Raw genomic sequence first — 26,085 nt, 5'->3', positions numbered from 1 at the left:
CTGGGTGGATATGACAGGATAATGGGATAGATAACCTGCTCTCTTTATAAACTGCCATTAGCCTCAGTTACTTAGAAAGGCCCTGACTCTCATTCTCCATTACCAGCTTTGCTCAGATCTCTGCACCAGAGCCATCACTTTGCATACACCTAATCTGTGACACATTACTTCTACCTCTCTAGTACACTGATCTTACACCCTGCAGCTCATTACTATCAATCTTCAACTAGTATCCATCTAATATAAGAGGACATCAGTGTCACCCTGCCTGCTCTGCCTCTTCCTCTCCCTCATCCCACAGCCACACACTTGCATCCAGAGTCTAGTGTCACCTGTAGTGCACTCTGGTGACATACTGCCAGCACCTGGGCACTCCTAGATCACCGGTGTTTCCTACTGAGTGCTCATTCTTCCAGCTCATTAGCATGTGCCAGAGGTACTGTAGCTCAGCCCTCTGACCACTGCTCCTACCTGCTTCTCAATCACACTCACACTCAAACAGCTAGTATGGGTACCCCGGGGGACATCGGCTCCTTCACAGTCTGGGACTACGTGGTGTTTGCCCTGATGCTAGTTATCTCTGCGGTCATCGGTATTTACTATGCCTTCGCCGGCGGTGGACAGAAAACATCGAAGGATTTCCTGATGGGGGGTCGCAGCATGACGGCGGTGCCGGTGGCTCTATCGCTCACGGCCAGCTTCATGTCGGCAGTCACAGTGCTGGGCACCCCCGCAGAGGTCTACAGGTTTGGGGCCATGTTCAGCGTATTTGCCATCACTTACGCCATCGTGGTGATTATCTCCTCCGAGGTCTTCCTGCCAGTCTTCTACAGGCTGGGCATCACCAGCACATATGAGGTAAGTGGTACATGTAATACCCAGGCTGGCAAGAGGACTATGATCATCTCCTACAGGTCCTATATTCCAATTACACCTACAGGACATAATGGAAAGAAAATGTAATGTTAGAACATACATACTACTAATATATAAATAGAAATCTGATTATGCATTAGTTATAGGGCAATATCATATGTCATATGAAAGTGATAACTGTTCTGCACTTACAGTACTGTCTACTGCAATGGGCAGCAACAGCTCATATATATCAGAATAAGCTTTATTGGCCAGGTATACTTATGTGTGTGTATGTGTGTATGATATATATATATATATATATATATATATATATATATATATATATATATAGCAGTAGGGGTGACGGCGGCACTCAGAAGAAATAAAGACAGGACTGCAGCGGCTTGTGCACCGCACACCGCTGCAGTCCTTGACGGCCCTTATTCTGATTCGGACGGTACGGCCCGCGTGCGGCCGTACCGCCGATGTTTTTATTCTGCACATGCGCAGAGGTCAATCTGCGCATGTGCAGCCCCCTTCGCCGCAGACGTATTTCGTCCGCCGCAAAGGGGGCGTATAGGGGCGTGAGGGGCTTCATACCCTCATTTCCCTATGTGTACGCCCCGCGTTTCATGGGCGTTCCCATGCAAACGCGGGGCGTATGCATGGTAATGAGGGTATGACGCAACTCATGGGGGCGGAAAGCTGACGTCGCCGGATGTCAGCTCTCAGCCCCCATACAAGCTATCACACGGACGATTGTCCGTGTGGTCTCAGCTTGCGGGAGCTGCTGGGGCGTGCGGACCTGCCTTCGATGGTCGACGACCATCGAATGCAGGGGGCAGCTCCCACCATGGTGGAGGCGTACGCCTCCACCATTTTTATGCGGATCGCCAGCCGTCCGTGTACGGACGGCCGTGGCGATCCGTCTCGTGGGCGGGGATTGGTTTGTGCGGCCGGAGCACCGTGTGCGGCTCCGGCCGCACCAAGTTTATTTCTTCTGAGTGCCGCCGTCACCCCTACTGCTATTCATGGAGTGGTCCACACTGTCCACTTCCTAGGAAGGCACCAGACGTTAGTTACTTTTGGATATCAGTACCCTTCCCAGGAGTGCCACCCTACGTGACTTGCACCCATATGGTAACCAACTGCAGTTTAGCATTCCGGGATATATATATATATATATATATATATATATATATATATATATATATATATATATATATATATATATATATATATATATCCCGGAATGCTAAACTGCAGTTGGTTACCATATGGGTGCAAGTCCTACTATAGCTTCTCAGATGTACAAGGAAGTACATGAATCCCCCAAGCATCAGGTTAATGGTTACCTGTTCTGTATAGATAAGGATTAAACTTTGCTGCCTGTTCATTTTGGGAAAATAAGTTTCCTAAGTACCATATAAACTTATTTCACAGTAACACATGTTATTCTTGTTAGGTGATGTATTTAGAAAAACAAAATGACTGGATTCCATAATCTCTTTGTTTGTAGATTTCCTTTATCGTTTTCTCCACCAACAATAAGCATGAGTTTTATCGGATATTTATCAGATGTATCAGATATCATGTACTGTACATTCATTGAGCAGATGTATTAATATTATTATTTTTTTCACAGTACCTTGAACTAAGATTCAACAAAACTGTGCGGCTCATTGGAACTATCCTTTTCATTATACAAACGGTAAAATTTACATTTATCTTCAAATTGTTCTCATATTGTTAGTAATAACAAAGTGGATATTGTATTTTGTCCAATGTAAGCCTGTGAACGTTATCACTATGGAGTAAAATGCATTGTTTTATGTGAGCCTATTTATCAATCAATATGTGCTCCTTATTCAGGGGTTTTCAGGGGACCTGCAAATATGTAGTATAACCTGCATTCCTTGTATGATACTCCGATATCTGCCGCGGTCCCTCTATTCCCAACAGTAGCACCAACCTTTAATAGATTTCGGTACTTGTTTCCTAGCATGGCACCCATCGGGTCCCATTGCATACCTTAACTTAAGGTATGCGATGGGACCCGACCAACCCGATTTCGGGCTTTTTTTGAGGTTTCCCGACAAATGTAAAATCGGGTCCATCGCATGCCATTATAATGGCATGCGATGTGACCGACGCGACCAACCCGATTTTACATTGTAAGCATTGTATGTAATGTTAAATACCTATGTAAAATCGGGTCCATTGTATGCAATTATAATGGCATACAATGCGACCAATGCGATGGACCCGATTTTACATAGGAAACAATGTTAAATGGCCCCCATACCCAATTTTTGATTGTATACCCACCGTGATGGGTAATTTCTATGTCAAATGCCCCCACATTGTTAACGCCACCCCACGATGAACGCTAACCCGAAGTAATGCGCGTCCCCTCGTGGGGCTTGCTGTGCTCGCCACGCTTCGGGCTCGGTGGCTCGCTGCGCTCGCCACACTATATAAAATCTACTCCATGCCGACGTGGATAGTGGGGGTATGAAAAGGTCGGAGGACACGTACCGCCGTCCCACGCGGGCTCGCTGCGCTCGCCACGCTTCAGGTTGACATATAATTTACCATTAGGGTGGATATACAATAAAAAAGTGGGGTCTGGGGGGCATTTTACATTGAGTCAAATGTAAAATCGGGTCTCAGGGACCATTTTACATTGATTCCAATGTAAAAATCGGGTCGGTCACATCGCATCGCATGCGATTTGGTTGCATGCGATGCGATCGACACGATTTTTCCGACCCGATGGCTTACAATTAAAATCGGTGGCGCCGTGCTAGAAAACAAGTACCTAGATTTCTATAGGTGATACAATGGTGTCAAAGTGGCCACCACAGCTACCACAATCTGGGCCTCTGGGCTCCACATCTCAGAAAGTACTGGGAGAGGGTATCCCAGGAACCTTCCCCGACAATTGTCGCTTCAAATGACTGGTCAGCAGCACTGAAGAGAGCAAATCACAGAGAGGGACATCTAATGTCAGTTCATACATATGGGTGGTGTAGTCGCATCCAGCAATACAATCTTGATTGCTAATATCGTCACCAGATTGCATTGCAAATGTGACAATTAATAAAGGGGCCCCATAGTTTGTAATAGGATAGCTGACAGAACTGCAGCTGCTGCACAGGAATAAAACTTGCTAGCATACAAAATGGATATCATAATTGTTTTGTTAATGAAATTAAAAAGCACAGTTACAGATTTCAGGCCTGAATCATAATTGTATGCACTCCACTTGGCAAATGATGATCTGCGGACACGTCATTTGCAACTTTTAGCAACTATGTGTGATTTAAAGATCTAGGTATCAGCCACATCTATGCTAGCAGCTAAGCCAGTGTAATTATGTATTTATACCAGTGTGTAAGTTTATACGGGTTGGGATCGTTTGGTCGAATGCATTATGGTCGAATGTCATTACATCGAATCCATTAGGTCGAATTGCTAAAAGGTCGACATGATTCTAGGTCGACATGGGAAAAGGTCGAAATGATTCTAGGTCGAAAGGTCATTAGTTCGACAGGTCATTAGGTCGACAAGGTCATTAGTTCGACATTGTCTAGGTCGACATTCACAAAGTCGACATGGGGTTTTTCACTGTTTTTTTACCTGAATGTCAACACAGTCGACATGGACACAGTTTAAAGTGCACTGCATCCCCTCGCATCGCTCGCTGCGCTCGCGATGCGTCGGGCACGGTGCCTCGCTACGCTCGGCACACTATTTTATTCTCCCACCACGCCCTAGTGGATGGTAGGGCATGAAATACCGCCTGTCAGCACATGTCGGCTCAAAAAACAGTGAAAAACCCCATGTCGACTTTGTGAATGTCGACCTAGACAATGTCGAACTAATGACCTTGTCGACCTAATGACCTGTCGAACTAATGACCTTTCGACCTAGAATCATTTTGACCTTTTCCCATGTCGACCTAGAATCATGTCGACCTTTTAGCAATTCGACCTAATGGATTCGATGTAATGACATTCGACCATAATGCATTCGACCAAATGACCGCATCCCAGTTTATACTGTACCAGGTGCCTGGAGGTTAAATAGAAGGTGGTGCCCCCCAGTGGCGGAGCTTGTGGGTTGTGGGCCCAGGTGCAACAATATAATTTGGGCCCCCCTCCTCCACCCCAACACTAGTTCACAATGGGGATTATTCTGGTTCCCTCGCAAAGAAAAAACATGTGTACTGCAGAGGGGGCTGATGTAACGTGCAGAGAGAATTAGATTTCAGTAGGGTTTGTAATTCAAACTGATACCTATATTGCAGTGTAAAAATAAAGCAGACAGTATTTACCCTGCACAGAAACAATGTAACACCCACATCTAACTCTCTGCACATATTACATCAGCCCCATCTGCAGTGCACATGGTTTTGGCCATAAAGGTGCCATACACTGTACAATTATTGTATGCAATTTGGACTAGATCGCATAGCATATGTTTTGCAATGCGATGCAGTCTAGTCCAAATTGCATACAATAATTGTACCGTGTTTGGGTACCTTTAGAAAGTGAATTTGCCTTTGCGAGTGAACCAGGAATAACGCCCAATATTTAACACAGCAGTGAGTGACAGGGAAGCATTGTATGACAGGGAGAGTGTGACAGGGGCAGCAGTGGGCCCCTTAGTCCTCAGGGGCCTCGGTGCACTGCACCTGCTTCACCAATGGTAGATCCACCTCTGGCTTCCAGCAACTCACCAATGCAACTCTGTGTGAATAAAGATTCTTTATTGCAGCTAATTGTGGCAATAAGGAATATTTATGTTTGGGTGCTGGCTGCTAGTGATAACTAATATAGCTTTGAAGTTTTTTTTATCAAAGCTCAGAGAGAGATTAAATTGTGAAAGATCGACCTGAAATTAGCTTCAGATAATGACTGATAGGAGCGGATTGGTTGGTGCATTTTATCTCACAATTTTATCTCCAAGTTTTGATAATTCTCTACCTCCCCCCAATAGCAGAGCTGTAGCTAGATATATAAACACTTTGGGGTATATTTACTAAGATGGGAGTTCTATTGAAGATAGAATGTGTTGCTATGGGCAACCGACCAGATTCTAGCTATTATCTTCTGACGTTGATAAATAAATAAGAAATAGAAAATAACAAGTGATTTGTTATATCACATTCCAAGGGTGAGATGTACTAAGCTTTCAAAAGTGATAAAGTAGGGAGTGATAAATGACCAACCAATCAGCTGCCAATTGCCACACTACAGGCTGGGTTTGAAAAATGCCAGTTAGGGGCAGGTTGGGTGTTCCTTTATCACTCTCCATTTTATCACTATATTCAAAGCTTAGTATATCTGGCCCCAAGACTCTTCAGCTCAAGGGGACAGCAAAGGGGTTTTGTGAGTAGTGACTAGTAAATCTCTATGAAATGAGTGTTGACAGATCTGTCCTCATTCAGCAGCCTTCTTTCTTGTGCCTCCAATGACAGCTTGAGCCCTGTGGCAAGTGCCTACCATGTCTATTGGAGATACGCCACTGGCTCACATATAGGGTGTTTCGGGAAAATGTTGTGGGAATATAGACATAATAGCGGAATATACAGTTTTGTGCATACTGTATGCCGAGTTCAGTAAGTGGACAGCTATTTTTACAAGCAGATATATAGGGAGGTGCAGCCATGTAGATGCAGCAAACTCTGAATACAGGGAAAGAGCTACATTTATTGCCAAGCACATAATGTCCTTCATTATTATGAGACAATGATTACCTAACCTCAGCCGCCATTCCTCTGATAACACCAGGGGGGTCAGGTATAAAGCTTTAGAGATTTAAAGTCCTTACTGACTTTTTCAAACATAGGGGGAGATTCTCTAAGCTAGAAATGCGGTAAAAAACCCCGTTATCAGGGGTTTTACTGCGTTTTGGGATGCGTTTTGGGTTTTGGGTTACCGCGGCGGGGGGCATCGCCAGAAAAATCTGGCGATGCCCCATAGAAGCCAATGGGCTTCTACCGCAACCCGCCGCCGCCCCGCGTCGACCCCCCCGCCGCCCCGCACGGACCCCCGCCGCCCCACATCGCCCCCTCCCCCCTCACCTGTGTCCAGGCAGCACAGAGCTGTGCTGTCCGGACCTGTGACCTCCTCCCTGCACTGATCCTCTTTCGGGTGCAGGGAGGAGGAGAGCCCGGCGCAGCAGCAGCAGCGCCGGGTGTGGGAGGGAGGGGGGAGCCGCCGGGACCTGCTGGGACCCGGCGACTCTCACCGCAAAGGACAGCTCTTAACGCAAGAGCTGTCCTTTGCTATAATTATCGCATATGTTAGAACATATGCGATAATTAGGAATGCAATGGGCGGCGAAGGGGGAGAATCTCCCCCATAGCCTGTAACATGGCAGTTGGCTGGTGATTGACTGGACTTTTATCTCTCTTTATCACCCTTGCATTTATCTCTTGTTAAGGCTTAATACATCTGCCCCATTAAGTGGAGATGTTGCAGAAGCAGCCAGTTAGCTTCTAACTACCATTTATCTAGCACAGGATTTGAGATTACAGGAGCTGATTGGTTGCTTTGAGAAACATCCATTTTACACTTTCCAAGGCTTGATACATCTCCTGTAGCTGTGGTAGTGAGGATAAATGTGATAAGAGGTGAGGGAATGTATTATTAAGGATAGATAAATGCAATTGGCTAGTGGCCCTAGATTAGCAATGATTTACTTTAGCAATCAATAGGTTAGTCCCATTTCTCTTCCTAATAAGTGAGAGCATGAAGTCATTTGCACAATTTGTGTACTTCCATTTTAGGTGTCAAAATATGTCTATACACAATATTTTATCTTCTATAATTCTGCAGCATATACTACAAAGTTTAACATCGATTAGCACCAAACAAAAAAAGAGTTCATGCATTTTGTTTAGAGAGCACATTTATAGACACACATAGGCCCTTATTCAGATCTGAACGCAGAACAAATTTGTTCTCAAAATGGGCAAAACCATGTGCACTGCAGGTGGGGCAGATGTAACATGTATAGAGAGAGTTAGATTTGGGTGAGTTATTTTGTTTCTGTGCAGTGTAAACACTGGCTGCATTATTTTTACACGGCAATTTAGATTTCATCACACCCCACCCAAATGTAACTCTCTTTGCACATGTTACATCTGCCCCACCTGCACTGCACATGGTTTTTCCCATTTTGAGAATAAATTTGTACTGCGATCAGATCTGAATAAGGGCCACAGGCCATTATTCTGGTTGACTTGCAAGACTGCGAATGTCGCAGCCTGGCGAGTCCAGCAAGGGCCGCCCGCACATCCACCTGCCCCTCCCAACCCCCGCAGGCATGCGAGTGGATGATTTACATAATCATCCATTTGCAGCCTTGGGTGCGGGGGAGAAATCATTCAATGGTTGGCGACCATCAAATGATTTCTTCAGCACTTGCAGATCTGAGACACCTCTGTGGTGTCTCAGATCTGCGGGCGCCGTGTGCGAGGACATGATGGGCAGCTGACTGCCCCACCCCGCACCCATGTCATGAAGGAATTAGCATGGGAACACCCAGCGTTCTCATGGGAAGGTCCATGAAATGTTGGGCGTTCCCATATGCAAATTGCCCTGCCCGCCACACCCCTCCACGTCCCTCGCCTGGACTTCTGTGTGCGAGTGGTGTGGGCGCTCGCACACAGTGGCTGCGCAGTCACAAGCAATCGTTCCCCCGTGCAAACACCCGGGGGACAGATTGAATCTGAATAACCCCCATAAAACAACATAACATATAAAACTAAATTGTAAAACTTAACTATGTGATACACTGAAGTCTCCATGTTGCCACCAGTTGCGTTTTACATATAGGAGGTCACACAAGCAATGTGTTTAGGAGCATAAGCAATAGTGGGGCAGATGTATTAAGCCAGGTGAAGTGATAAAGTGAAAAGCGATAACGCACCAGCCAATCAGCCTCAAACTGTCATTTTCAAACCCAATTTGACAGTTAGAAGCTGCTTTGGCTGATGTGTTAACACCTTCCAATTTATCAGTTCTCCGGGCTTAATACATCTGCCTCAGTGTAACAAAACATGGACTTCTATGAAGAGTTTTTAGTGCAAAATATATATTATATTGTTTTAGCATAGAAAAACAAGATAGACATATTGACAGTCAGAAACAGTGACAAACAGATCTGCCATAAAAACCTCCAAAAATGCTGATACACTGGGTTTTATATTAAATATTTACATGGGAGTATATGAATAAATAATCAGGCTCAGTGAAATCCAATGACAGAACACAGGGGCCTTCAAGTTTAAGGTTCATACACACTAAGCGGCTTTCCCCACGCCCGGGGCTGTCAGCGGAGCCCGGACAACTTTGCGTAGCGCAGCGCTATGTAAAACCGTCCACAAAGCCGCTCATCTGCTGGTAAAACCGCCTTTTTCCAGGGATAATGAGGGAGTGCGCATCACCACTCACCGCTCATCGCCGGGCCATACACACTGGGCGGCTTTGAGCTGAAAGATGCTCAAACTTGGTGTTTTGAGCTGCTTTCAGCTCAAAATCGCTCAGTGTGTATGGGCCTTTAGAAATTGATGAAAATGAAAACTATTCCATAAGAACTCCAATTATTATGGAGACATGTATTTCAGTCAGAGATTACAAATGGACACAAATGTCGCAGAGACAATGAAAACACAATGCTATGAACTGTGGCTTACCAGATGTAGAGAAACAGACCATTCTCTGGACCATAGAAAACAATTTTATTTCTGCCAGGAATTATTATTATTAATATTATTTTTATTGATTGCTTTTTTTAGCATAAAACATTTGAGATCACTCCTTAATTATTCTGCATTTTCCCAAATTATTGTTTCATAGATTCTGTATACAGGAATTGTTATTTACGCCCCAGCTCTGGCACTGAATCAAGGTAAGAAAGTGATATAGATTATATCCTTATAGTTATTGCTTTTTGATGTCATAATTTAGTGTTATGCACAGCTTTTTTTTATCTCAAAAGAAAAGTATGTTATATCTGTTGACATGACTTGCCTACCCTTCCGGAATGGCCCGGAAAGCTCCGGAAAATCGAGCCCTCCTCCCTGCCACCCAGAATGGTGGGTAAAGCTCCTGCATTTCTCTGGACCCCCCACATTCTCCCCACAACTTCTTACTTTGCTGGTCAAATACCAGCATTCGCGAGTGTATACGGAGGGGGCAGTTTTAAATTATGCAAATTACATCATTATAGCCCTGCCCCCTCCATGTACACCTGCAAATCGCTGTATATTCTGCAATGGAGGTGGGGCTTGATGAAGCAAAGCTCTGTTCCCGCCCCCCTGAGTGCCATTTTGAGTCTCCTCTCCGGACACCTCCCGGAGAGGAGAAATGAAATGTCATCAAGATTGTGTTATATCCTGCACTGTTCAAGTAGCAAGTGTCCAACACAGCAATAGAAATAGTCCACATTGGTATTGTTATTTTGACTTTTCTATATATAAAAATATAATTTTTTAAATCTAAGTGATCTGGAACAGGTATTGGCAAAGGTGCCCATACATAGGTCCAGTTTTGGCCTGTTTTCAACTGATTCCGACGGATCCGGCCAACGGATCGGGTGAAAAGTGTCCAAATCGGACCTGGGTTGACATCCGTCCGAAGTGCGGTCCAGTGAGTATCAGATCGGAGATGAAGATCATAGGTGCTGCAGGCATGATCTTCGACTTGGACCTCCTCCCTGTATCGGGGAAAGGGGATCGCATGGGATACAACACATGCAGAAGAACCACATGCGATGTTTTGCATGGGATCCTACCACCAGGGAAGGCCCCGAGTGGCTCAGTTGTATCGGATGAAAATACACTGCTCCGAGAAGTCAAAGCACCATATGGGCAGCATAAGATTTAAATTTAAGAAACATACTAGAAATGTTGCTCTGAAAATTAATTTGTTAATGCAGCCCGGAACTGGATTAATCATTAGATATATTTGTAAATCTTTGATTTATAGATCACTTGAGTTCTGCATCTCCTTGGTTCATAGTTTAAATCAATGATCTGTTATCATTTTTTTTTGTGCAAGATGTTAGTTTCCATATAAACAAGTATTTTGCAATTTTGTAGATAAAGAGTATCAGGAAATTACGTTATAATTAGTAGCAATACAAGTTGTTTGGGCTTTATTTACTGCAAATATAACATCTTCACAGACAGCATGCATAGTGTAATGGTTAGCTTTACAGAACTGAGGTCATGGGTTTAAATCCCACCATGACCCTAAGTATGAGGATTTCATATATTCTCCCTGAGCTTGTGCAGGTATCCTGGTAGGTTAATTGGCTCCCACACAATTAACCCTACAATGAATATGTGTGTGTTCATGTGGTAGGAAATAGGTTGTAAACTCCATGGGTCAGGGATTGATGTGAATGTCCAAATATTCTCTGTAAGTGCTGCAGACTAGGGGCCTAATTCTGTAGCGCTCAGATCAGTGCGAATTCATCCCCGTTCCAATGTTTGGGGGTCTGCACATGAGCGAGTTTTTGTGCATGTACAGACCCTGGCAACGAACAGCGTTGGTGAGTTAAAAACTTGCTGGGCCGTTGGTTGCAGGGAGGGAGGGAGGGCCAGTGGTAGACAGGGGCGTAGACATCGCTGGACCATGGGAATGCTCAGAGATCCTATGGGTATGCAGGCAGGCCAATGCCTGCTGGGGGCGGGAGGTTGACATCACAAGACGTTAGCCGCCACCCCATCTTCGGTGTTGTGCTTTTTTCACTGACTTCTATTTGCGAAGGCAGAAGAAATCATTTGATGGTTGGTGACTATCGAATGATTTCCCCTGCTAGCGAAGGCATGCAAGGGGATGTGTTCTCGTACAAACCGTGCACACTGCACCCATTATAGATAGGAGGAAAGGAGTGAGAGACACTTTTCCCAAGTAATGCAGAACAGCTGGGAACAGTGACACAGCAGGGTGCAGGCAAGAGTTAACACAACATTTATATTTGTCATGGCAACCAAGTGTTAAACCTGGACTTTATACTTCCTAATACATGAAAGTGCAGTTTATTATTATTTATCACTTGATTAATAGCAAAGTAGAGTATTTTATAACTCTAAGGCTTCATTATCACCTAGTAACTACAATCCTATATTTACCTCATCCGTCCATTCCTCCAAGCCCTGGTGACTTCCATTCATCCATTCTCAGGGTGCTTGCAGAGATTGCAGGTACATAGTGACCGCCCTTCCTCTCTCTCACAACCCTACAAATATACTTGTTAAGTTTTCTCTGGTTCTGTCCTGGACTGCCACAATGATCATGCTTTGCCCGGGGGACCTTATGTAAAAAGAGTCCCCCGGCTGTGACATGACACCGCTGGCTGTTTGAGCCTGGTGCTGGTTTCCAAAATACGGGGGACCCCTACTCTTTTAGTTCGTACACCTGAATTTAGGTGAGCTTGCCGTATATACAGGGATTATGGCAAATCAGCAAATTTTGGCTGTTAGTAAATTAGCTGAAGCTAATTTACCAGCTGCATTTTACATCGAACGAAGACATGCATTCCTACCCTTCCGTCTTATTAGATCTCCTTACTGTTGTATAGACAGTTCATTAACTTTCACTGTTTCATCTGGGATTTTGTGTTGCTATTATTCCTTCTTCATCTACACCTATGATATGTGTTTTATTGTAAGAACAGTTTCTCAGAAATATTTTTACGTTATAGTGTCTGTTGGCATGACGGAATATAGTTGTCTGATTTAAATTTTCTACCTCTTTGTGTCTATTTCAGTGACCGGATTTCATCTGTGGGGAGCTGTTGTGGCCACCGGAATAGTCTGTACATTTTACTGCACAATGGTTAGTAATCTCCCAATTATTTTTTACACAGGATCATTTTTACACTTTTGTTCCTACGCATACAGTATCCTCTGTCCCCTGTATTTATTGTATGTATCTGTTTGTGTATCACTATTTGGCTGGATATGTTTTCATTTAAACTAGTGACAATTAATTCAGTCCACCATCTAACAATCTCTGTGGAAGCAGCTGGCACATGCACCCACTGTCCTAGAGGCAGCCTCCCTATTGGATGCACCCTCCATAGGCGCTCCCCAGGCCTCTCTACATCTTGTCACCTGACATTATAGCCAGCCAATCCTTTACCAAAATGAAGTAGTAGCTGCCATTAACGTCACTGGTGAGAAGCTTCTGGATGCTGCTCATTTAAGTTATTGGCCAACACAGGGAATGCCATTCTGTAACTAAAAATACTTAGGGCCAGATTCTCTAAACTTCAAAAGTGATAAAACAGAGAGTGATAAACAGCCAGCCAATCAGCTCCTACCTGTCATGTCACAGACTGTGTTTGAAAAATGTCAGACAGGAGCTGATTGGCTGGCTGTTTATCACTCTCCATTTTATCACTTTTAAAGGTTAGAGAATCTGGCCCTTAGGCCTTTATTCAGATCTCATCGTAGTACAAATTTGTTTGGGAAATGGGCAAAACCATGTGCACTGCAGGTGGGGCAGATGTAACATATGCACGTGACGGAAGAAGCCAGGCAGCATCTAAGTTGGTGCTCAGACGTTGCCTGGCATTAGACTGCGCATGCGCAGTATAATCCCAGAATCTCCCGGGATTGAAATCCCGTCAATTTTGGGGCCTAATCCCGGGGCTGGTCACCCTAATTGGTTGCTATGTGCAACATCCCATCTTAGTAAATTTACCCCTTAGAGTTCAAACAGTTTGTCACAACAGAAGTAAAGCCATTGAAGTGCTTGATTGACATGAAGAAAATCTGCAGCAAAAGGGGTCAGTCCAATTTACTGTGAATTGCTCGCTATGTGCCATGCTAATGTTACTGCCTGATACACTAATGGTACTGGTACTGCCTGCTACACTAATGATACTGGTACTGCCTGATACACTAATGGTACTGGTACTGCCTGATACACTAATGATACTGGTACTGCCTGATACACTTATGGTACTGGTACTACCTGATACACTAATGGTACTGGTACTGCCTGATACACTAATGGTACTGGTACTGCCTGATACACTAATGGTACTGGTACTGCCTGATACACTAATGGTACTGGTACTGCCTGATACACTAATGGTACTGGTACTGCCTGATACACTAATGGTACTGGTATTGCCTGATACACTAATGGTACTGGTACTGCCTGATACACTAATGGTACTGGTACTGCCTGATAAACTAATGGTACTTGTACTGCCTGATACACTAATGGTACTGGTACTGCCTGATACACTAATGGTACTGGTACTGCCTGATACACTAATGGTACTGGTACTGCCTGATACACTAATGATACTGGTACTGCCTGATACACTAATGGTACTAGTACTGCCTGATACACTAATGGTACTGGTACTGCCTGATACACTAATGATACTGGTACTGCCTGATACACTAATGGTACTGGTACTGCCTGATACACTAATGGTACTGGTACTGCCTGATAAACTAATGGTACTGGTACTGCCTGCTACACTAATGATACTGGTACTGCCTGATACACTAATGGTACTGGTACTGCCTGATACACTAATGATACTGGTACTGCCTGATACACTTATGGTACTGGTACTACCTGATACACTAATGGTACTGGTACTGCCTGATACACTAATGGTACTGGTACTGCCTGATACACTAATGGTACTGGTACTGCCTGATACACTAATGGTACTGGTACTGCCTGATACACTAATGGTACTGGTACTGCCTGATACACTAATGGTACTGGTATTGCCTGATACACTAATGGTACTGGTACTGCCTGATACACTAATGGTACTGGTACTGCCTGATAAACTAATGGTACTTGTACTGCCTGATACACTAATGGTACTGGTACTGCCTGATACACTAATGGTACTGGTACTGCCTGATACACTAATGGTACTGGTACTGCCTGATACACTAATGATACTGGTACTGCCTGATACACTAATGGTACTAGTACTGCCTGATACACTAATGGTACTGGTACTGCCTGATACACTAATGATACTGGTACTGCCTGATACACTAATGGTACTGGTACTGCCTGATACACTAATGGTACTGGTACTGCCTGATACACTAATGGTACTGGTACTGCCTGATAAACTAATGGTACTGGTACTGCCTGATACACTAATGGTTCTGGTACTGCCTGATACACTAATGGTACTGGTACTGTCTGATACAATAATGGTACTGGTACTGCCTGATATGTGTATTTTTTGTTTTCTGCAACACGATAATCTACAAATCTTGGACGAGATTGGGCTGTGAGTTTGGCAAGTTCCAATACCATTGCTTTTGTTTCCACACAACAAAACTGCAGCTTGCCACTCTCATATGCAGTGGCATTGGGTTTATTAGGTTAAGGTTAGGTGCTGATTGGCTGGTACTTTATCTCGTTACACTTTATCAATCTTCAATGGTTAGTACATCTGCTCACTTTTTCTTAATGGGTATGGATCATTTGGTCAACAGTGTCTAGGTCGACAGTCCAAAGGTTGACACCTCAAAAGAGGTCAACATGCATTAGGTCGACAAGGTCAAAAGGTCAGTTTCCATTTTTTTTGGTGTCAATTTCGACATAGCTGTAACACGACCTTCTGCCTGTCGAGCAATAGTGGTCAACCTTTTAACTGTCGACCTAGACACTGTCGATCTAATGCATACCATTCTTAATTTCTGTCTTTGCATGTGAAGCAGTGTCATTTCACATTTGGCCACATGAGGGCAGTAGACTTATAATATTGAATTTTAATAAGACGTTCCAGTTATGAACATTGGTAGCAGCTCTAAATGCAATGAGGCCATGGTGGAAATATGGATATTGGGAGAGATATGTATATTAAACGAATGTAGCAAGCCCAAAAAGTCCACCAGTTATCGGTAAATGCTGCAATAACTTACTGATATATTGCACAGGATAAGTAAGTTACTTGTAGCCTCCAAAAACACTGCGATAGAGTGAATTTGCAACTATAGTAAAGGCCTGCGCATATTTGCTTAAGTGCATGTACAGGCCTTCTGTGCGGGCGCCTTCAGAGACTGTGCGGCCGTGGTGCTTGACAGGGGGTGTTCGCATGCCCTGTTCTCGGAGCAGGACGCCGCAGATCTAAGTCAACAGAGTCTGGGAGGTCCACCCAATTTTTTGGGAAGCTCCCTGCTATTCCAGAAAGTTTGTCAAGTATTAGTAGGGGTTGCAAAGTGGGTATTGACGGCAATATGGGGGAGAGGGGGGTGCAGTAAGTGAAGTTTTGCCTAGGGTGCTGTGAACCCTTACAACGGCCCTGGTATCTTAATCAAAAACAGCAAAAGAGGGAAAATTCCAGATGTCCACATTTTCGGGTGATGAGGCTGTAAATATTCCACCAGCAGAAAAGACATTTAAGATCAAATCTGGATAATTCTGGCCACTGCTGATTGTGCGTATATTCCTGCGGATCACAGACAGGTCAGATGCTGCAGAACAATTATATATACTTACATTCTTGGCCATAAAGGCGCGAATACACTAGTGCGTTTTGGGCCCTTTTCACACAATTTTAATGTGTTGGGGCAGTAAAACGTGTGAAATGTGTCCAATCGGATGTCATCAGATCAATCTGTAGAATGTCATGGCTGCCACAAGGATTTGTCGTATACCGTAGCAGTGAATGGGATGGCATGCTGTACAGCTGCTGGGGAGCTGTCAATACCTTGCACTAGTGTATGAGGGCATTAACACTGCATCACCGCTGGGGGCTCCCTAGCAAAATATGGAGGGGGCAGCAGAACATGTCCATACTCTGCTGAATTGAGGCCTACTCTCTGTAAAGCCTGACAGTAAAGCCCGGGTGCTTCCAATATTTCTTGTCTATAAATTGCAGAATTGGGATTTTGTTTTTATTCCTATGTGTACAGGTTTTCACCCAGGTCTTTGTGTTACATATTACAGGGAGGTCTTAAAGCGGTGGTGTGGACAGATGTATTCCAGGTTGGCATCATGGTTGCTGGATTTACTTCTGTGATTATTCGAGCTGTGGTGGTCCAAGGTGGCATTGCCCCCATCTTGAATGACTCTTACTATGGAGATAGGCTGAATTTTTGGGAGTAAGTAGGTTTTATGGGTTACTCTATAAAGCCGTCATGTATTTTTTATTTCTTAAAGTTGTTTCTTGTAATAAATAATTCATAATGTGTACAATATTACAGATGTGTCCACATACTTACCCAAATCGCACAAATTGACTGTGGAAATGTGTAGAATGAGTGTTTTTTAATGTAATTCATATATACAGATGTGTCCTGTTATAGCCTTGCTGTGTAGCGTACGCGGTAGGACTGCCAGCTCCTGACATTCCGTGGTGCGTGTGTATACTTGCTTCTACAGGAAGTCATGGCTGCCAATAGATCGCAGCTTTATGCACAATCACAGGAGCAAATACTGCAAGGCAGTTGCAGGACTTACTGTATCTGTAGTGGCATCACAAGGGGGGTGGGGGCCATGCCTGGGTTGGTGACAGCAAAGTGCCTACTCCTGCTGAGTTACAGGAGACAGGTGCTGCACAGTAACACCCGTCTCCTGTAACAGTGTAGGAAGCCAACACTGCAGACAAGGCAGTCTCTGGGGGCAGCTCACATCTTCTGGACCCTTTAGTGATGCCACCTCCCATAAAGCAATTTTCCCATCCCATCCCTTTTTAGCGGCCACCAGTACGTCTTCATAAGATGACTCATTATTTGTTCTTATCTAATGCCAACAGCATTATAAGTTATATTACTTCTAATTGTGTACGTCAGGGGTCTGTTTGTCATGGGGCAGATGTACTAATCCTTGGAGAGAGATAAAGTGACAGCCAATCAGATCCTAACTGCCATGTTACAGAGTTAGGAGTTGAGGTAGGAGCTGATAGGCTGGTAGTTTATCTCTCTTCACTTCATCTCTCTCGTAGGCTTAGTAAATAGACTCCAAAGTTTGGTGAATTTGAGCCTGTGGTCCCAAAACATTCTAGTTCCGCTACTGTTGTTGGACACAAATTATTCAATTTCCATAATATTAGCTACTGCAATAACGTGTGAAACATGGTTTATTATTTCTAATTATCACATTCCTTTTTTTCCTCTATTTGACTCTTCTGCACTTTAATTATTTTTATTTAGTTTTAATCCCAACCCACTCCAACGACACTCCTTTTGGACCATTCTCATTGGAGGAACCTTTACTTGGACTGGAATCTATGGTGTCAATCAGTCACAAGTGCAGCGATATATTGCTTGCAAAACCATATTCCAAGCTAAAATGTAAGTATGAAATGATGTACTATTATCAGTACCCCAATAATAAGGCAGCACTGTCACATCATTATGCTGTAAGAATAATGAGCTCTTTGACATCGGAAATTACACAATATGTAATAGACCAGATGATACAACTGTTGACCCAATTGTAACTGAGAGCATGTAGCTCCTGAGACATCTCACTTGTGATTCATTTTATTAGTCTGCACCTGTAATAAGAGAAGGGAGATTTTGCAATAGAATACAAGATATGCCAAGGATAAGCAATTAAATAGTCTTACGTTTATGGTATATGTACCTCAGTGACCTTTACATTAATGTCTTACCTACTGTCGTTAAAGATACATGAATATTATTTCTCAATGATGTGGCCATTAAAATAGAACTCATTGAACTACACACCTCTGTATTACTACACATCAGACTGTCATTTTTTATATTGTTGGAAAATATTGTTAAGAACTGAAAAGTTTATGAAAAGTATTGTAAATGATAGAAAATATTAGGCGTTTACCTAATATGCTAATAATAAATATTCAGCAAATGTAACAATCTAATTGCCAGCATACCGCTAATCCAGAATTTTTGACATCACATGTTGACATCTGTTATTATACCATTTTTATGAATCCGTGAAATCTTTTTTAGAACTTAAAAGTGTCATCAACCGAATAAGAACAAAAACTAGATTTGTAAATATAGGGCCTTTGTAAATGTTTTAGGTGGTTTAAGTTTGAGGAGACTCAGATGGATTGATTCCCAAATAAAGTACTTCAACAAATAATTTAAAAATATAAATATTAATTAATTGTATACGAAGCTTAGGTTGATTAAATAGTGAATTGATTAATTCAGCAGATGTCCAATACAGCAACCACATCAGCAAACGCAGGAGCCCCACCCTCTGCGTTTCGAGGCTGAGTTATGTTCAGATCTTATTGGCACTTCTGCAGAATCCATCTTATACAGGCCTGAATAATCTATTTAATATTTCCAGAGTACAAATTGTGAAATAATATAAATGGTAAAAAAAAGTAGGGGGCACTGTTGCCTCAATTTTCAATGTTGGAAATAACATCTATATTCAATGTATAACATGGATTATATAGATTTAAAACAAAACTTCTACAATATTGTCCCAGCGTTAAGAAGCAAGGAAGCTAATGTTGACATATGTGCAATTTAAAACTTCTCTTGTCTGGTCGGAATGCAGTGTAAATCCCGGCGTTCAAAATCCCGACGCCGGAATCCCGACCGCCGAAATCCCAACACTTTCTCCCTCCGGGGGTGTCCACGACAACCCCCGGAGGGAGAATAAATTAGTGTGCCGAGCGTAGCCCCCCCCCCCCCCCCCCCAAGGAGGGGCGATCCACGTCCCCCCTTTTCGGGATTTTGGCGGTCTGGATTCCGGCGTCAGGATTTTGAAAGCCGGGATCCCGACCGCCGGGATCCCGACCGCCGGGATTTAATACTGAATCCGTCTGGTCTCCAGACAAAGGTCCTACTTCAGCATGTTCATTCAACCTGTATTTGTAATCTGTATGTGGTGCAAAAACAGACTGAGAACAGACTCCAATCAGACAGTGAAACTCTATTTTCATCACTCCTGAAACAGTAAATTACAAAGGCCCTATATGAGTCTGTAGCAAAGGAAAATAATAAAATATAGGTTGTATTGGGAGCAATCAATGAGGTATCAGGATTAAAATAACAGCAATTAATCTTTAAACAAAATGAGTTCAAATTACAATAAAATACTCTAATTAAATTGGTTAGGTTTTAAGAGCAATTGCATTACATGAAAAGAACAGTATGGAAATTATGCTGTGTATTGTACCAATTAAAATAATATACAAAATGTTATTTAGTTTAAATCAGATCACCTTTCTCCCATTAGAAATGAACATTCTAAGTAACATTTCCAAAGTACATACAGTGTGCCCTGGTATTGCACTAGTGCCCACAGTATATTGCATGTCACCCAGACATCCCCTGCACACTCAGAGGCATCCTGTGCCAACTATTAGAGATAAAATATTCTTCATAGCTGAACTATACATGCGCTGACCTTTTTTATGCCTCTTTTAATTAAATAAAGTTACGGGTTTCTCTTCTGAAGTACTTCTAAATTTAGATTTACTTGTAAACTATGAGAATAAAGGATTTTTGTTCCATATGCCTATGCTTGCACTGGAACCTCATCAGTAGGGAACGGGTGCTGAATGATGCTCCAACAGGGAGGTCCCGACTCACAGGGGCTATTCTCCCTCGTGGGGGTCCACCACCCCCATAGAGGGAAAACAGAACGTAGCGAGCCACCGGGCCCACAGCTCCTTGTGCTCGCCCCCCCTGTTGGGGCACCGGCAGTCAGGATCCCCACTGTCAGAGCCCCATACCACACCCGTGGGGAATAGCATTTACTGTACAGGGACACTTCCCACCTGTGCAAACTTTAATGTTCAGTTCCTTGCGCAATAAAAACAAATATAAAAACAAGGGATATATAATCCCTTCTCACAAGTGCTCTTCTCAGACATCTCCAGCCCTATCTATACACTATGGCAGTGTAAGAATAAAGCAGCCAGTATTTACTCTGCACTGAAACAAAATAACTCCCCCAAATGTAACTCTTTCTGCACCTTACATCAGCCCCACCTGCAATGCACATGGTTTTGTAAATTAAAGAATTAAAGAAGGAGTTTGCTTTTGCAAACCAACCAGAATCACCCCAGATGGCTCTTCCAAAGTTGGAAGCCTCCTGGAGGCCTCCTGCCATCTGTAAATGTTTTCCCACTAAAGAGGGGTCCTTGGAAGTTCTTTGATATTTTGCTTCATTGTGGTGTGGGTAAACGTCACAGGCATTTTACAGTTTCATCTCCCCTCCTTTATTTGTACTATGAAAAGAGACTTTGTAAAAATGTGAGGTGTATTTATTTTTTATGAACATGAGCAACAGTCATTATTACTCTATTAATTACATTTAATGTTTGTGTAGGTCTCTGTATGTGAATCTTTTAGGACTATGGGCAATTCTAGCCTGTGCAGTCCTAAGTGGATTGGCTATGTATTCTATATATAAGGACTGTGACCCTTGGTCTGCCAATTTTGTATCAGCTCCAGACCAGGTAAGAAAGATTTATCTAGAATCATGCTACAATGGTACAAAAGAGATATATTGTTTTAGGTCTATCAATTGTTAGATGGCTTAACTATATAAGTATATGTATTAATGCTATATTTAATAGTAGTACCCAGCATTGTAAAGTATCTCATCAACATTTAAAAGAAGCTAAGGATAAAAAGTTACACCAGTAATACACTATGCAGGGCTTTTATTCTATCTATCTATCTATCTATCTATCTATCTATCTATCTATCTATCTATCTATCTATCTATCTATCTATCTATCTATCTATCATCTCTCTCTCTCTCTCTCTCTCTCTCTCTCTCTGTCTGTCTGTCTGTCTGTCTGTCTGTCTTTCTGTCTGTTGAGAGAGAGCTAGTTATATAAAATATAGATATAGACTAGTTACCAGCCCATCAAAATGATGGACCAACACAACAGTAATGTCAGCGCCACTGGTGAAATATATATATTAAGCTGTGTACACTTGCATCGATTTTTGGCTATTTTCGATTTGATTTTGCTTCTAGAAGCAAAATCGAATCCATATCGAATGGTTTTTAGGACACTTTCGATCTGCATTCGATTCAATGCGTGATGCGTGCTCCCCTTTTCTCAAAATCTAAAAGAAAAATCTACTGTGCAGCCAAGGAAATATCAAAGGAATCGAATGTGTACAAAGTACCATGAATGTAAATCGAATTCAATATCTAATGCAAAAGTACAGATCTATTGCCAAATTGAATGGGAGGATCTAATGCCAGATCTAATAGAAAATCAAATCTAAACGAAAGTGTATGTACATAAGCTTAAGTATTGAGGTGCAGATGGACCCACTCGGGGTGAGACTGATCACACGGCACTCCCTGTCTTGGTGAAACAAATGAGCTTTTAATGCAATGTTTCGGGGTGCAAATGTATATAGATATATACTGTAAATGAATATATTTTATTTGTGCATGAAACAAGGTTTTAAAATATGAAATAAAGTTTGTGTACAATCTCAGACACTGAATTTGAATGCCAGGCAATCATGTCCTTGCACATATTTAGTGCCAGTTACATGTTACTTCCCCAGTAGTGCCACTTACAGATGTCCCCAGTAGGTTTTTAGCAAAAAATAAAAGAACATTTTGGAGACTATGGTTTTCGGAATAATTTGGATAAGGGATACTCAACCTCATGGATCCCAACTTTTAGACAATGTAGAACAGAGGGAAGACTCACCAGACCAGTGGCGTAGCTAGGAATTTTTCTCCCCCTGACAAAAAAATTCTGGCGCCTATCCCCCCCAAGAAAGAAAAAAGCCCCTGCCCACCCGAGAAATGGTGAGGTCATGGACTATGGGTGCCGCTGGCTGAGCTGACAGGTGACCCAGGCAGCAGTGTGCACTGAGCTGGTCCCGCTCCGTGTAGATCTAATGAGCGGGGACCCAGCGCAGTGCATATTTAATTACATATGCACGGGGCAGGGACCCGCTCATTCAATATGCACTGGGTCCCCGCTCATTAGATATGTACAGGGCGGGACCAGCTCAGCGCTCACTGCTGCCTCGGTCACCTGTCAGTTCAGCCAGCGGCACCCACCACAGACCCCTCTATCGCCGCTCCCCCAAGCCGCTGTAGGGTCTGCTACATATGTAGCTATGCCACTGCACCAGACTTAAGCAAAAGTTTTTTAATTTATTCAGGCTGTAGCAGCATAGTCAATCAAAGTTTTGGTCCTCCATGGACCTTTGTCAAGTTTATTATGTGTCCCAACACAGAGAACTGCAAAGAGTAAGGGGTACATTAACTAAGATGGGAGTTCTATTGAAGATGAAATCAGATTGTCATATATTCTCTTCTAGAAGGTGCTAAATAAATAAGATGGAGAATCTAATTGGTTGCTACGGGCAACATCCCATCTTTAATTGAACTCCCATCTTAGTAAATATATCCTTGTTATATTTGGTTAGGTGGAATAAACAGTTGCTGTTATAGCATCAAATCTGATGTTAATGTCTTTACTTTTAGCTGATGCCGTACCTGGCCCTTGACATTTTGCGGGACTATCCAGGACTTCCAGGATTGTTTGTGTCATGTGCATACAGTGGAACCTTAAGGTAAAATTGCATTTCCTCATCACCTATCTTTCCTTAAGTGTATGTAGGTTCTTCACTAATTTATTTGTAGCAAAAAATAGTAACCAAGGGTGAGAAAATAAAAAGTAATTTAGTTGCATATAGGCAACTGCCTAATGCTAGGTGATAAGCACCAAATGTAAATGCTGTCAAATAGTGTAAGGATATTTAACACTAATAATAAAGCAAAATAAAGTTAGAATTTTTAATTTTAAGTAAAAATAATATTAATGACACTATTTAACATGTGTTCCAGTACGGTGTCGTCTAGTATTAATGCTTTGGCTGCTGTTACTGTGGAAGACCTCATTAAACCCTACTTCAAATCGCTCAGTGAAACCAAGCTGTCATGGATTTCCAAAGGAACAAGTATGATATTTACATACTATACTGTACTATCTGCAATATGTGCAGTTATAGAGGCATGAATATATCAATAATGTATTAATAGCTGTTGTATGTGAATATGGTCTAGGCCCCCATACACCTGAAAGACATTGCACCCAATCATACAATCTCAAGGGATTGTATGCCGATTGTGTGCACACAATCGTGCAATGCGCAGTCCTGTGGGTTGGAGGATTGGTTCTCTGATCAGACGTGCTGCACGCCTGATCAGTTAGGATAGGGAGCCGATTGCATGTGCTTTTAAGCACATGTAATCTGTCATTCGATGGGTCATACAACTGGCGTCATTTGAGTGGCAGTTTTCAGGCAGTTTAGGTATACAATCAATTGTGAGACGACCGGTCTGAATTGTAAAATAGATTGTATGACAGATTGTAAGTACATTGTGTGTCCAAAAACCACAATCATGTTTGTAAGATCTGTCTTTCTGATGTACAGGTATGGCCACCTTTAAAGGGAGATTCAATCCAGCGTAATGGGGTCAATTTATGTTTGTAAGTGAAGTAAAAAATCAAGCAGCTGGGCAAAACCATGCTGCACTGCATGAAGCATGTGCAGAGAGATTTAAATTTAGGTAGGTTATATTTTTATGTGCATTGTAAATACTGGCTGCTTTTGCATGTAGCCACAAACACTGAACAGCTGTATTTTTACACAGCAATTTAGACTTCAGGTTGAACACACCCCACCCAAATCTAACTCTCTGCACATGTTAAAAATCCCTCTACTATTTCATTATTCTGGGCAAAATACCACTAATATATAATACTGTTCTTGCTGTCCTACTATAACAGCACTATGTAATATGAGTCTTTCTTGAGTTACTGTATACCTGCATTAACTAACTTCTAAATTATTTGTGACTTCTCTCAGGTCTTCTGTACGGTGCCGTGTGTATCGCCATGGCTGGCTTGGCGTCCATGATGGGTGGCTTATTACAGGTAATGGTTATCACTAGTGTATGTGTGTGTGTGTCTAGTGCACAGCACTGTCGGAGTGAACCGGCTATCATCCCTGTCACATGCTAGGCCACACCCCTACGTGTTTCGTCACAGGCCAGCTGTAGTGACAGCGTATGTTAAATGCAATTACAGTGGACTTGCTGTATAAGAATTGCAGATAAGGAAGTGTAGGGACATACTGAGCCCAAGGCAGTATAGGTGAAAACCTAGCTGCACTGCAAATACTCCTGACAACAAATACTAGTGGGTACAGGCTTATTGGAACCATGATCCCATTACCACATCTATTTGTGTCCTTTCCCACAGTGGCTTATTTATAATGGTTGCAATGTGCGCAAGAGCCCCTGAGTCCCAGGGGGGACTACACCATGCACACTGCACCCATTTTTTTAATACTTACCCCTCTGGATTTGGCAATGAAAGCAGCAGCAGCGCCAGAATCACTGAAAAAATGGCTGCAGTACCATTTTTGGAGATCTGCGCATGCACAATAGAGTTTGAGCCCTCTAATGCTCAGATTTAATTGCACTGCAATAGGAGCAGGCCCAAACCGAGGAGGCTGCAACAGGTCCTCCTCCCTTAAAGTGCCCCTGCATTCCCATATCCATTTATTAGCACTTAATACTTGCAGGCAGTATTATGTTTGAGTTTCATCCCTATACCCAGTTATAAAGTGATACAGCAATTCCAAGCATTTCCTTTACTACTGACTACTGTTCTATGTTTTTTACAGGCAGCTCTCTCAATTTTTGGTATGGTCGGAGGCCCATTGCTGGGGCTTTTTTCTCTAGGAATCCTCTTTCCCTTTGCAAATTCACTAGTGAGTACAAATTTACATGTTCCACTAATTAAGTCTACTAACAAATACAGACCTCCTACAGCCGCCACTATTACCATGGCATTAACAACATTATGATTTTGTCAATGTTGGGAATGGTATATTCACTGATGGACAAAAATGCATTTTTATACTGTAAACCTCCTGAGCCCTCACCTGCTCAGATACATGTTGGTCTCTTCACTCTATTCTGAAATGTTACCTTTACCCTATGGGGTATAGTGTTAGCAGTGGTAATTTACCGTTGATAATAGCTTTGCCGATGCGGCCAGCTCCTCCCCCAATGCCGGCATATATCGGGTATTATGCTTTGAGTGCCTCATGCACGTGAAGCATATTCCACGAAAAGCCGCCCCTCGGAGCTGGGATAGCCCATGGGATCGGGATCTTATCCCAGATCCTATGTGTTACTTTCTTATATATATATATAGAGAGAGAGAATAGTATAATTAATG

The 26,085-nt window shown here is 42.8% G+C and overlaps 1 protein-coding gene across 1 annotated transcript in view; it reads left to right on the top strand.

Annotated features, from left to right (window-relative positions):
* The first annotated feature begins 292 nt into the window (after positions 1 to 292).
* Positions 293 to 26,085, top strand: part of LOC146072389 (sodium-coupled monocarboxylate transporter 1-like) — a 42,159-nt gene continuing 16,366 nt past the window's right edge. Inside the window, exons 1-11 of the mRNA XM_083179646.1 lie at positions 293 to 858; positions 2,504 to 2,569; positions 9,732 to 9,783; positions 12,652 to 12,719; positions 16,833 to 16,987; positions 18,038 to 18,178; positions 21,171 to 21,300; positions 23,316 to 23,404; positions 23,679 to 23,791; positions 24,704 to 24,771; positions 25,526 to 25,612. Coding sequence (XP_083035772.1) covers positions 508 to 858; positions 2,504 to 2,569; positions 9,732 to 9,783; positions 12,652 to 12,719; positions 16,833 to 16,987; positions 18,038 to 18,178; positions 21,171 to 21,300; positions 23,316 to 23,404; positions 23,679 to 23,791; positions 24,704 to 24,771; positions 25,526 to 25,612 — 1,320 coding nt within the window. The 5' untranslated portion in view covers positions 293 to 507. The remainder of the gene's footprint in view (positions 859 to 2,503; positions 2,570 to 9,731; positions 9,784 to 12,651; positions 12,720 to 16,832; positions 16,988 to 18,037; positions 18,179 to 21,170; positions 21,301 to 23,315; positions 23,405 to 23,678; positions 23,792 to 24,703; positions 24,772 to 25,525; positions 25,613 to 26,085) is intronic.

The sequence above is a fragment of the Crinia signifera genome, chromosome 4 (genome assembly GCF_055691185.1).
Source record: "Crinia signifera chromosome 4, ASM5569118v1, whole genome shotgun sequence".
Lineage (NCBI taxonomy): Eukaryota > Metazoa > Chordata > Amphibia > Anura > Myobatrachidae > Crinia > Crinia signifera.
Note: the sequence above shows the minus strand (reverse complement) of the source record. Positions and strands in the feature narration are given on the sequence as shown.